Source organism: Macrosteles quadrilineatus, unplaced genomic scaffold (genome assembly GCF_028750875.1).
Source record: "Macrosteles quadrilineatus isolate MER2022 unplaced genomic scaffold, UCM_ALF_1.0 Scaffold_3__2_contigs__length_128488019, whole genome shotgun sequence".
In the NCBI taxonomy this organism is placed as follows: Eukaryota; Metazoa; Arthropoda; class Insecta; order Hemiptera; family Cicadellidae; genus Macrosteles; species Macrosteles quadrilineatus.
Window position 1 is genome coordinate 127,971,701 of NW_026542596.1, and position 13,475 is coordinate 127,985,175.

Genomic DNA, 13,475 nt, shown 5'->3' on the forward strand with positions numbered 1-13,475 from the left:
TCACCGAACCTATTGACGTCAATGCAGCACGCTTGGCCATCGCTGAGGTCCTGGAGAGAGGGAAATTCGACAGGGAGGATTTCCAAAATCGCCGGAACGTCAACCCCGTCCCTCCTCAGTCGTCAGCCGTTACAATCGACCTCACGCTGCCGGTTGACGGACCCCCATCGGAGATCTTCGAGGTGATGGAGGAGGTGACTGGGGAAGTCGAGCAACATGCTGACAGGGGGGCTGTGGAGGAAGCGAGGCTGTTAGGTGACGAGACCTCAGCCATGCTGTTAGACGATGTGGCGGAGGATGAAGCTTCGATGCGGGAACCCGTCGAGAGCCAAGAGCCCTGTCTAGACCTGGAGGATGGCGAGTTGGTGGTGGAGCTTGACGCGGAACCAGCCGCCAGACCAGCGGTCCAGTCGAGATTGGGTGGTTGTCAGCGAGGTGAGGATCGTCGTCAACACCGTCACCCAGGATCCCGTCGAGAACATAAGCGAAGGCTCGAGCGGCATCGCGACGAGACTCGAAGGTACCAGGGAAGCCAGCAGCGACAGGTGGTGGAGAGGAGCCGTGGTCTAGGTGGACACAGGGTTCGGAGACCTGACCACGGGGTGGAGGCGAATCGGCGCAATCCGGAAGGAGTGTCTACGAGGAGACGCCGGGAAGGTGGACCTCAGCAGCAGGAACCTGGTCGACGCCGGAATGAGGAGACCCGTCGTCGTGCTCACGTCGACTTGAGGTATAAGCTCCTGGCCCGACGGTGCGAGAGACTGCATTCTCCTCAACGGTCTGGGCGGAGCGGTGACATGGCTCGCAGGCTCGAGCGACGGTTCACTGAGAGGGCGGAGAGAAGGCCGCCGGCATGCTCTCAGTCAGACGTGCGGGTGGATACGGAGGCCAGCGGTCAGCGCGGATTCGAAGTGCCACAACACCTGCGAGACCGTTTGGTGGAGTTGGAGACCCAAGGGTGGTCGAAGACGGATCTGAGGAACAAGCGCTGGGTGGTGACCCGGGCCGATGGGTCCAAGTTCAAGATCCGTGCCGCCAAGCTCCGGACCCTAGAGACACTTCATTGAGTGTGATGCGGGTGGGGCTTTACAATATTTAATTTTAGTTTACTGCTCGCAGTTGGAGTGGGAGTGATTTATTTGTTTTTGTTAATCTAGTAGTTTGGTTTTTGGTTTACATTGAGACCCATGGTAAAGGAGGTATCATTGGGTGAGGGGCCGGAGTGTTTTGTTTTGGTCGGAGTTTGAAGATTTTTTTTTTCTTTTGGCCGTTTTCTTTTTTTTTACCCCGATGTAAGTGGGGGGTGTAACGAGTTATTTTTCCCAGGGGGGTATATTTTCGTTATTTGGGCCGCGCGTCTGTTGAGGTAAGCAAGCGGCGACGGCGAACCTGGCTAGCGCTCTTTGACCCGGCTTATCAGTTCGGATAAGCTTGGGTATCCCGGGACTACTGGACAGCGGAGAACGGACATTCGAGTCGTGGATCCCAGTGAGTGAGGATAGCGTGTGTCTAGTGAGACGTCCAGTGGTGTACGTAGAGAGGAGTGCTGTGGTGACATCGGTGTCGTGTGAGGTTGGTGCTCAAGGAGTGAGTGTCGGCATTCAAGTTGGGTAGTGAAACAGTGACCCACTTGGGGTGAGTGGACGACGTGTTATTATATTTTGGTTTAAGAGAGTTAGAGAGTTAGAGTGGTAACCGTGCTGGTCGAAGCCTGACGGTAGTTAGGATTTATTAGTCAGGAATAATATTAAAGTATATCCCTGACGGTTCTGGGCAGGTGCTAGAGCGCAAATAATATAATTTAATTGACTGTAGTAGATATTATTTTGCGTTGTACCTAGAGTTAGTTATATTACTAATAACTCTGAGGCCCGACAAACCTAGGCTGCACGATTTAGCGTGCGTAGTTGGAAGCACGAGGCCAGCAGGCTAGTAGCTAGTTTTATTAGCCTATTAACAGAAGCCCAGCTAAGTAACATAAAGTTGGTAGTAGCAGTAGCAGTAGTAGGGTTGTTATTGGTTATTCATTTGATTATTTTAATTTAACCTGAACAGCTTGCTTAGTAATCCAACACGTTAGCTTGGTAGCTTGGATAGCGGAGTACCGGCTATCAGATAATATATTTATCTAGTGTTTGGAACGTAGTTAATATTTATTTATCTGCTACTAAGTAGCTCAATATTTTAATAGTGCAATTGCCATTTAGTTTTGCTTGTTTGGCTTGGTATTTATTGAGACCAGCTACTAGTGGTGTAGTCACTCTACCTGTAGTGTACTTGTATATTATTAGGTGGTACGATTATTAAAGTGAACTGTTTGATTCTTAGCTTGGGCATTAGAGTTGTGTATTGGATTATAGTGGCCTAGTAGACCCCGCCTGGTGATAACACGCGTTGTGGTTTTTATTGGTAAGTCGTCGTGTAACTCACCGTGTTTTAGGCACTCTGGGCTTAACTATTGGATAGTTAGGACGAAGCCCGAGTTGCGTAGTCAGCAACGACCCCCTAGGAGAGTGGAGAATCGGCGTAGGCCTGGTAGTGATTATTGCACGTTTGTTGTGGTGACTTGTTTTTGACTTGTTCACGGTGCCCGTGTATGAGCCAGTCCTATACCGGTTAGACCCGGCTATTGGCCTAGTGGTTTCCCTGACCTTATCGCAGACCCTGGAACTTTACCCAGCCATTGTAGGCTGAGCTGTCCCGGCAAACGGTTGCGACGACTGCACTTTTAATATTTAATATATTTTTTCCAGGGCAGAAAGCATCGTCGCAAGACAAGTCTAGAAAGTTCAGAAATACCAAAAAGAGAACATAAACTATCAACACGAAATGACAGGTTAAATCGTAGTTATAAAAGTCAAATCAGCTGCTCATAGTATTATTATCTTTAAGTGTTGCCAACCTATTTCCAAGCGTACAAGGATTATGTGCATAATAGAACCACGCTGTTTTGTGTTGTTTTGTTGGAATCCTGATGTGCGCCAAAGTATAAACCGTACGACAAAGTATAAGTATGCAGCAATTAGCAGCTTTCTGTACTATAAACAGTACAAGGAAGCCAACTTTGTCGGGTGACTGTAGGAAAATAATATTTCCTCTTCAAATAACTATCACAGCATGTCAGAGGTTTTTGGAGATTTTTTTTACATCTGAACCAATATGAAATTATATAATGATTGGTCAAGTAGCCTATAGTTTGAATACAAACCACAGATTTTTTAACACCTTAAAATATTTTGTCCTGTTCTGAATCCCAATTTTCTGCAGTGTGATTTTCTTGTATCTAGAGGAAGAGGTTGTGTCAGACGTTGTAGTCGGGTAGTTTGATGCGTATTCTTCGTCGGGAGACAGCGACGTGACACAACACAGCGCTGGCTAGAAACACAGAACATTGCCACTCATCTCGCAGCTCCCACACAAGCCACGCACAAACAGCCAGCAGTGCCAGACTGGTCCAGCTCAGCGGCAGGCGATACCTCGACTGTTGTAGGATTAGGAATACCTGCGACAGAAATCAAATCAGATCTGTTTATTTGCCATAAAAACAAGTTAAAACGTGAAGTAGCCAATATACTATGTCCAATTTACACTTGTACAATCCGTCTTTACATAAAGTAAAAATGTTGACACAGTTTTAAAAGTTATTCTCGGTTAACAAACAAGTGAGATGTCTTAGAAAATTTTTGAATTCAAGTTAGGGAAATGTGTAAGCAATTTATTAAAATTTTGACTAGTAAATATTTGTGACTTCCAGTAAATTTCTGCAACCTGGGACAAGCAGTGGTTATATCTTTGGCTGGCTGATTCCGCAGTTATAAACTGTAAGGGAACATGTCCTGATTTTAGTACTTAATTGTCTTCAAACTGCAGTTTTGTAAGTCTAGCGTTAACTAGGCAGATTTTGGAAACTGCTGGCTTTTCATATCACTTTAAAAGTACCTACATCATTTCAACAATTTTACCCACCTGAAATATTCTCAAACAGCTTTCTAGGAGGAAAATGAATCCGTGAAAGGGGCTTGGTCCATCATATTCCTGAAAAAAAACCACAAATAAATACTTTGACTCTGCATGTAAAATGTAAAAATGTTGGCTTGTATAGCTCCAATATGATAGCAAATAGAAACCTAATTGCAACTGGAACCCCCTATTTTGACCCGCAAGGAGTTCTAAATTATTTTTAAAATCCAAAAAGCACCCCAAAGGGCAGATTTTGGGGGGTGGGGGTGGTTTTTGGGAAATTTTCAAATGTAAAGGGGGGTTGTGTTATACCTCATTTTAAAGGTCTTTGAGTCCTGAGTATTAGTGGAAAAATTTTAAATTATTTTCATCCATATTTACAGGGTGTTCAAAAACGTGCACCAAACTGTAAGACATTATGCACAACCTAATGCGGCTATGAGTGGGAAATATTTGTAGAAAACACTAAAAAACAAGACCAGCTTTTGAAAAATGAAATATTTATAAGAAATGTTGATCATATCGTGAGTATTTCCATAATCTTTTAATCGACTCTTTTAAAGTCATTGAAAATTATGACTGTCATTCGTTTTAAAATAACGCCTGTAATACTTCGCAATTGCTCGATTTTGAGCAACAGGTACAATAGTAAACCAATCTTTAGATAAGTATAAGGCCAACCTGGTACCCATTTAGGGCTATGTGTACATTTATAAGTAACCATACCTCTAATGAAGATTCCGAAAGAGCCTTCAAACTTCTATAGATCCCTAATGCTGAGAGTATGCAGGCTTGGGAGACTACAAACGTAGCAAACCAAGATAAAGGCTCTAGCCGCGGCGGTGGACCCACTGTAAAAATGTTAACGGATTAGTTTAAAATAAGGTCATACAAATTTTAAATCAATTATTTGAGTAGAATTGGTTGATATACTATAGTAATAATAGTATAGTCACTCTTGTAAATGATCAAATTTACAAGAAAAAAATGTATTTCTGTTAGATACCGGTACTTAAAAATAGTGTCTACTGTACTTATTGCAAATAACTTAGGTAATTGGCTCCAAACAATTTTTGGATAAACCAATTCCAAGTTTTGTCATAAAATGCAGATGACTTAATTGATGTACGTTACAGTAGGCTACTGTGCTTATTGGTAGGCCAAAGAGCCCATTATTTAAGGTAGGAGGAATAATATACAATACATACACACACTTAAATGCAACCCCATCAGCTTATTTCTTACGATGTCGTCAAAACATCGCTTCTTCAAGACATTTCAGCTCATTATGTCAGAAGATTACTACAGTAGACTCCCTCTTACCCGGACTCCTAGGGACCAAGGCCAGTCCTGATAACGGCTTTTCCGGTTAAACCGACGTCCCAAAAAACTCGTTAAAACAGACCGTTTGAGTGCATACTGTATAAGCCAATAATGATTATTTTTTAAGAATAGTAAAACTAGACACTTTATGATAATTACTGTAAAAACAGAACACTAGAAAACATGTTAACGCGTTGTAACTTTTAAATATTTAACAAACAAACAACATCTACTGGTGTGATCACTGGTCTTCTAAGTTTTGCAAGGATCCTGTATGGAACTTAATTTTTCATATGCATGTTTTAGTAGATTCAAATTTGTTTTCAAACATGCTTAGTTATGTAGACATAAAAATAGGAAAGATCAATTGTGTTTAGTTGTAGACAAAAAAAATATGTAGGCCTACAGTATAGAAAAACAAATTTTATCCACTATTTTATAAGTTAAAATAAGATTTATAAAAGTTAAGTCTTACCCCTTGTCTTGTTCGGTTAAGCGGATTTCAAAATTTGGATTAGAGGGATTCTACTTTCAATGCTAAAAATGAACACTTACCGGCTGGCTGTGGAATGTTGTAGCTGCGGTAGCCATTTTTTACAGGTTCAATGTCCGCAATGTTGAGCAAGTGTGGAGCCCTCAGTTTCATTTCTTCGCTAAGTTCAGCCAAGTTTACTCTCGTTGTCAGACTCTGCGGCTTGTTGTACCTCTGCCTTGTCTTGTGTATGAAGTTGTCTGTAAGTATTTTGGTTTATTTCATACCTTGTATGCGTACTTTACCTTTAAATAAATCTATATAATTAATACGCCAACACGAAATTTGACCTTTGAACTCCTCCGCCATTTCTCTACCGATTTTGACCATTCACGTCTCATTGGAAAGAGCGTGTCACGTAGATTTGCAAACTGACCTTAAATTTTTCAAAAAGTCCCTTGGGCTCTGCCCCAGTGACTTTTAAAGTTCCCATGGTATCCTTATGAAGAACATATTTGTTTACATTATGATCAGCTGGATGATTTAATTGCTGTTAATATTTAAGCTGCAATTCAAGGAAACGCGTGCTACAAACATTATTTACCCACTTTGTGATAATTGCAGAGGAAAATCCTCTAAGGCTTAATGAAACTGGTACGGCAAGGACATTAAATCTGTTTCCATAAAAGTCAAGTGTTTTTTAAGAATATGATTACATCTAAAATCCCTTTACTAAAACTTTCATTGAAGGACCTACAGACATAAACAAGTTATGTCTTTAATTATGTATTTTTCTTACCAAATTCTATAAATGAGTAGGGCCTGCGAGCCATGTTGATGCGTACAGTCTCATATTTAGTGATGAAATCTCTCATCAGCTCGCTGAGAAAACTGAAGGCCAGAACAGTCGGGTAGGATGAATCACATAGCGCAAGGTATGTTACACCTAGAGCTGATATGAAGCTGAAACAATAAGAATAAAAGAATGCTTCATATTTCTCCGTCTAATGTGTATTTAGATCCTAACCCAGGACTGCTAAGTCTCATAATCGAACAACTATTTTGTACACTACGGTATCTAAAATGCCAAAGTCGCAATTGCAATGCATTAAGTTATTCAGTCCATCCCTAAAACTCAAGATGTACAAATCCTCTTGAAATTGTTTCATAGGCCTTAGAGTATAAACGAGGAAACCTGCAACATATTTTGTCAGGTTGGTAAGTTACTTATCCAGATACTAAAATGTTTTCTAATATTGTTTGCCTTTAAAATCAGTGTATTGCTTTGCATCTGTTGTCAGATCGTTGTCTACCGGAAAGCTGTTTATTGTTTACAGTCAGTTCTCACTTATATGATACGTGATTTTTTACAAGAAACAATTTTAAGTGTTACCGTAAAGGCTTATATTTTTTAGTTTCAAATAAAACTCTGTTTTCGTCTTGACCAGTCAAAGTGTAATGTAACTAATTGCATAAGTAAACTTTAACATCCAACTCCATCGTAAACTTATTATCAATTGTTAAAATTGATAGGCCTATTGAAAATTTGGTTTTGGCGAATTTCCCATGTAGGGAATATTAGCGAAGTTTCCATATAGGGAATATGCTATTACCGTAGGTCTCATGGGAAGACCTAAACTTGGGACCCATTTAGTTTTTTTGTTTTAAATGTCCCTAGAGGCCAAAAACACCATCCGTTCAAATTCATATATATATATAAGTTATACATATGTGTCCGTTAGCGCGATAACTTGAGCAAAAATTATCCGATTTTGAAGAAATTTAGTAGGTACAAAGTGTAAACCTACGTTTATTCAAACAAGTTCGCGAACCAGCATAGTTGGACTACGGGAACGGGGGTACTATGGGAACGGAGGATTTTTCCCATTTTTTTGCCCTAAAAATACAAAATTTCATAATTTCTCCCCAAACCGTTTTGTAGAGTTTAAAAAAATAAATAATTTTGTACAGTGGAACCTCGATAAGAAGACCCTTGATAACAAGTCACTCTTGATAGCAAGTGTATTTTTCAAATCCCCTTAAATTTATTTTACCTCTAAACACATGTTATTGCAAACCTCAATAAGAAGTCAACCTTTATAGCCAGACTTATTTTACAATCCCCATGAGAGTCTTGTTAACAAGGTTCTACTGTATATTGAAGCGTTGTTATATGCCCAAAGGTTACAGAGACAATTTTTAAAAATTTTAAATTCCCATGTTATTCTTATGGAGAATAAAAAAACTGTTGTAGTTTGCTTGTTTATGGATATATTTTAACAACATTTTGAAATTTTGTTTATTTATCAACATTGCAATAAAAAAACACATCTCAATATCTTCCCTGTAGCAGCAAACCTAAGTAGGTACTCACTAAAGTTAATGTTATTTAAATAGGAAATAAATCTGACAATTTTTAATGGAATATTTTAGTAGAAATCAAGTCAGGTAGGCTAAATGGAAATTCGCCTTAGTCTGCAGATTTGCTACGGCAGGGGTATTTAGATCTGGGCTCGAAGTTCAGTATCGATCGAATCTATAGCCTACAGCCTACCTGTCTATTATAAGGAGAAATAGCCTACCTAGCAATATTAACACGTTCAGTGTGAGGGGCGGGAATTCTCGCCCCACGGTACCGGCACCACTAGCGCGGGGCTGGAAATGTCGTCCTTCTCCAATGCCAACAACCTTGCTTCAATGTGAGCTCAGCCATTGCCAGGGAATGTTATAATCGTTGCCAGCCTGTAGCTTAGAATGTAAGCTTTATTCTAGTGTAGGTTGGTACTAAAATTTCCAGTAAAATCCCTTCTGGCAATGCTTTTGTCCCGTTTTCGGGGATTTTCTCTATTCAAGCCATATTACAAAGACTCTGGTTATTGATTCAGGCAGTGCTGCTACCTTTGGGTGTTTCAGTAAACTACGTCCACTTTCGGGGTAACGCAGAACAACCACCACTGCTCTTTTGTGCTTCGTCTTACTGAGATATTTCAATGCCAACAGCGATCACTGATTCAGTTAGCGCACCGCAGTTTAGGAGCACCTGTGTAAAGGTTTTCAGCAGTAAACGTGGTAAGAAGAAAGCAGGGAGCGGCAATTACAGCTTTGACTGGTAAGCAATTTGGCTGTTTAGTGCAATGTTTAAATAAGTAGGCCTATCGCAAAATTATATGTGTGCCCATTGTAAACTTTGTAAAATAACAACAATTCAACCTCGAGCAGCTTATAAGAAACTGTACCAACTTGCCTACGTGGGTTATAGCTTAATCTTAAATAACTTACTGCACAGAATGAAGGCTTAAATATAAAGTGCATCTGTCGGGAAGTGTTGATGCCTTTTTCGCTAGTAATTTTACGTATCTTTTACTTTCTTTGATCGATTTGTTGACTTCATCATTAAAATCGGTGGTTGCAGAGAGAGCCATTCCATCTTTCGTCCTGACTATTAAAGCATAAATAATCATGTTTACTAAATATATTTGTAGATTAAAAGAAGGAAGCTACGAAACACTAAGTTAGAGATTAAATGGACGAACGGAGTTTCCTCAACATCTCGAAGTACAGTACAGTAGTAATTATTTAATCAGTTCAAATCTGTTTTGATAAATAAAAATAAAACGTAAACAAACAACTTCTAACGTAACGTGGCCTGAAACCAAAATTAATTGACAGATCACTACATACATAAATGTTTTGAGGTTAGGTGGGTTTTATCTGTCACAAGGAGCATGGAGTTAAATTCAGAGATGATAGGTTATGTTCTCTATGCATCCAAATAGTTTTCCTCGTATCATGAGCATTGATTATTAACTTTGGTATGCAAAGGCCGCCTTTAACTCCAACCGCGGCATTCGAAGTGGCAACGTCGCAAGTGGGGTTGTAAAAGCTTTTTAGTTTGGCAGCAGCTATTGGTATTTGTGTATTTACGAAAGCTTGGTTACTGGACTATGACAATATTGACTCCGCTTAAAATATACAGATATAGTTTTTTATTGTTTCGGTTTTCAATTCTGTATTTTTTTATTTTCAATATTTTTATAAATTTATGCCCATAAATGTAAATCAATAAAGTGTGAATTAATGAGCTGATGTCACCTGTCACCTGTCGTTTACTCTTTGTTCTCTCCATTAATTATTACACTTTTACCAGCTTGGGAGATTTATAATCAATGCTTCCGTCGTTGACTTTTTAATACTGAAATCCTTTAATTTTGCCAGCTGAATGAACAAAAACTTCATATACCAACTACGAAAAAACTCACCACGTGAGTTTTTTCGTAGTTGGTATATGAAGTTTTTGTTGTCTCACCTAAGAACAAGAAGTTTTCTCAGCTGTGCTCGTGCAGTTTAGTGTTTTTAGTTTGAGTTTGCTTCTGCTTGCTTGATTGTCATCGTCTATATTTGTTTGTAAAATTGTTTTGTATTGTAGTAGTTCTGAGTTATTTTCTGCTGTTCTGTCTGTCGTGACTGCTTATCAGCTGAATCAATGATTATCTAAGATGAACTAAATAAACAAGTAAAGAAGTAAGTAAATAACTAACAGCATTATTTAATTTCACATTGTTAAAACTTGTGTCTTTGAAGTGTAACTTAAGCAATGATTTACGGTACCGGTACCATCTTTTAGGCAATTCAAGGCATCCTACTTGCTTCACCTCAGTTATAACATAACTAGTCAGATTCAGACCATGGAAGTCACAGTGGCGGCCGTAGGGCTGCACTTTACTTCAGGTCCTACACTAATTCGAATGAAAATATTGATTGTTCAATTGTTTCATTCAAATAAATTAGGTTAACCTTACCTAACTAACCAAACGATATATCAAATGAAACAATCGATTAATCGGTATATCGATCAATATTTTCATTCGAATGAGTGTAAGGCCGCTATTAGACGAGGTAGCCTGGCGACGTCGCCAGCGACGGTAGCTGGCGACGCACTGGCCACCAAACCTAGTAGCCACTTGAGTAGCTAGAATTTTACCGCCGTTACTCATTTTGTTGTGAGTGCTTGTCTTGTACTTGTACTTGTTATGAGCGGTATGTTTACAGTGAATAATGAGTGATAATAAGTATCTTCTCCTTCTGTTACTTCTGAAGAAATGAAGGCAAAGAAAGAGAAAAATATTCCTTTGTTCACCTTTCGGAGGTTCTCTTTTTTTCTTCATATCTTCGCGTATCCCTTCGACTGAATCAGATGTAGACATTTTATCAACTGAAGAGAACAATTCACCCACTCACAACACAACAGAACGCAACACAACAGTGTGCAAGTACCCCCGTGATATGAACTGACCGAGTGGCGACGTGATACTGGTGACCTAGTGTAATAAGCTCCATATGCTACAATGCAGCGTCGCCAATATGGGTAGCCAGTGGCTACCGCAGTGGCGACGGGGCTCTGTAGCCAGTTGGTTGCCAAAGTGTGGCTGCGTCGCTGGATACCCTCGTGTAATAACATCCATAAGAATCAATGACCATTGACAAGCTGAGTAGCCAGTTTGGTCGCTGGCGACGTCGCCAGGCTACCTCGTCTAATAGGGGCCTAAGACCCAAAGTAAAGTGCAGCCGGCCGTAGAGATTGCGGGGCCCAAGTCAAAGTTCAATAGCGGGCACTATTAATACCTGAAATTCAGTTGTGCGGGGCCCCTGAAGTGCACGGGGCCCCAAGCACCGCCTTGTTCGCCTTTATGTAGGGCCACCTCTGGGAGGTTTACTCAATTGGGTTCAAGTAATTGGACCAGGGACGAGAATAGGGACGTTGCGATACCCAGTGGCGTAACAGATTTTTTCGGGCCCCCCTGCAAATTTATTTTTTGGGCCCCCTCCCACAGAGTTATTTTTGGCCCACAATAACCAAACCAATTTTTGGTCGATACAATGATCAAACAGATTTATCATAAATAGAGTAGTAAATAAATACCTAATGGGTTATTTTCCATAAAAAGGTGTGTTAAGTATTTCAGTCATGGTTTGATGATAAATTTACATTACTACATCATTATAACAATATCCATGGTCGAAAGGAAAAACATAGGTATGCTACTACCGTCATAGGCTGACGTCACCCAGATTGCAAACAGAAAATCACCTGATTGTAACTGCCATAAGAATATATTTGTTTTGATTTGATTGTTATTGTTTTATAATTTTTTCTTAAAAGTGAAATGGTGTTTGCAATCTGGGTGTTCAATAGAACAAAATGGTGTTCCTTAATATCTCGTAGTAGGATTCAGGTAAAATGTTTTATATATGCCTTGTAATCAAGGCTGGTTTTTAAAAAAAATATAGTAAAGAATTGTGCATTTAATCACATTTCCTATGTACAAATTTAAACAAATCTCTAGCTCATATGTATTATTTTTGATGAGTAATTTTAATGACACTAAAACCCAGTTTTCCTTCAGGTATGTTGCGAAGATTATGGCTTGTGGCGTCTCAAAGATCTTTCTTCAGGTCGGAATTGAATATTGTTTCTTCAGAGCTGCTTAAATCACACAAGAACAAATCGACAACTGTTCATCATCGACTTTTTTCATCTATTACACCTGATCGGGCAGCCTTAGGACAAATAACGACGTTGAAGAAAAGCCTTTCATTCACCTGTAACAACTGTGACACTCGCAATCATCGTATCATATCAAAACAAGCCTATGATAAAGGAATTGTCATTGTTAGATGTGACGGCTGTGACAGTTTACATTTGATAGCCGACAATCTGGACTGGTTTCAAAACCCAAATGGTCGAAATGTTGAGGAAATTCTAGCAGCTAAAGGAGAAAAGGTAATAACAGATGGTGATGTGATCGAGGTTGATCTAAACAAAGATGTTAACACCAATAGGACGAATGACAACTAAAGTGGTTTTGTGTGTGCCGACATTTTTATACTTCACCCGTTTTTATTCGACTGCTTCCAAAGCTCTAACCGTCGGATCAACTGCTTCGGTAGAGAAGACAATTTCGCAGAAGGATGTGACGCTTTTTAGTGAGCTATCTGGTGATTGGAATCCAGTTCATCATCGCAAAGACAACCCGGTAGTTCATGGTGCTTTGTTGAACGGATTTGTGTCGGGGGTGATTGGCTCTAAACTGCCTGGTCCCGGGACTTTGCTAGTCACCGAGACACTGAGGTTTCCAAACCCTTGTTATGTTGGTGACACTGTGATTGTGTCGGTAGAGTTGACTGAGATTAGACGACTCATCAGTTGTAAATTTAATGTTACATCCAAGAAGTACAACAACGTGGTAATGGAAGGGGAGGCTAAATTGTTAGTGAAAGACATATGAGAAGTGATGTAAAACATACCTGATGTTTTCAAAGATATACTCAAGATAGCATTTTATACTGTAAGTATAAGGCTGTATTTGTTTTGTTCTAACATATATTATGCATCTGCTAAAAAGAGTTGTCGGTAAAAATATACATGAAAGATTGTATTTATTTGTGTCTTTACTTTTTGATCATGAGTTAAAATTCAAATTTAAGAGGGTTGTATTTGAAATGCAACACTCTGTGAACAACTGCATACAGTCCCCATACATCCTGCTTTTTCTCTGTTTACAACAGCATACAGTCCCCATACATCCTGCTTTTTCTCTGTTTACAACAGCATACAGTCCCCATACATCCTGCTTTTTCTCTGTTTACAACAGCATACAGTCCGCATACACCCTGATTTTTCTCTGTTTACAAAAGCATACAGTCCGCATACATCCTGATT

General features: G+C 39.7%; 1 protein-coding gene and 1 long non-coding RNA gene across 2 annotated transcripts; one reads left to right on the top strand and one right to left on the bottom strand.

The window, feature by feature from the left end:
• Positions 1-2,827: 2,827 nt before the first annotated feature.
• On the bottom strand, positions 2,828-9,397 carry LOC128990782 (vesicle-trafficking protein SEC22a-like). Its single transcript, XM_054413362.1, has 6 exons — positions 9,035-9,397; positions 6,555-6,718; positions 5,839-6,015; positions 4,687-4,811; positions 3,967-4,035; positions 2,828-3,502 (listed from the first exon to the last, which is right to left on the bottom strand). Exons 1-6 carry the CDS (start codon positions 9,214-9,216, stop codon positions 3,302-3,304), a joined length of 918 nt encoding a protein of 305 aa, XP_054269337.1. The 5' UTR covers positions 9,217-9,397; the 3' UTR covers positions 2,828-3,301.
• Positions 9,398-10,123: 726 nt separating this feature from the next.
• Positions 10,124-13,177, top strand: LOC128990222 (uncharacterized). The gene is made up of 2 exons (XR_008490505.1): positions 10,124-10,276; positions 12,160-13,177. It is a non-coding gene; the product is annotated as an uncharacterized LOC128990222 (long non-coding RNA).
• The last annotated feature ends 298 nt before the right edge of the window (positions 13,178-13,475 follow it).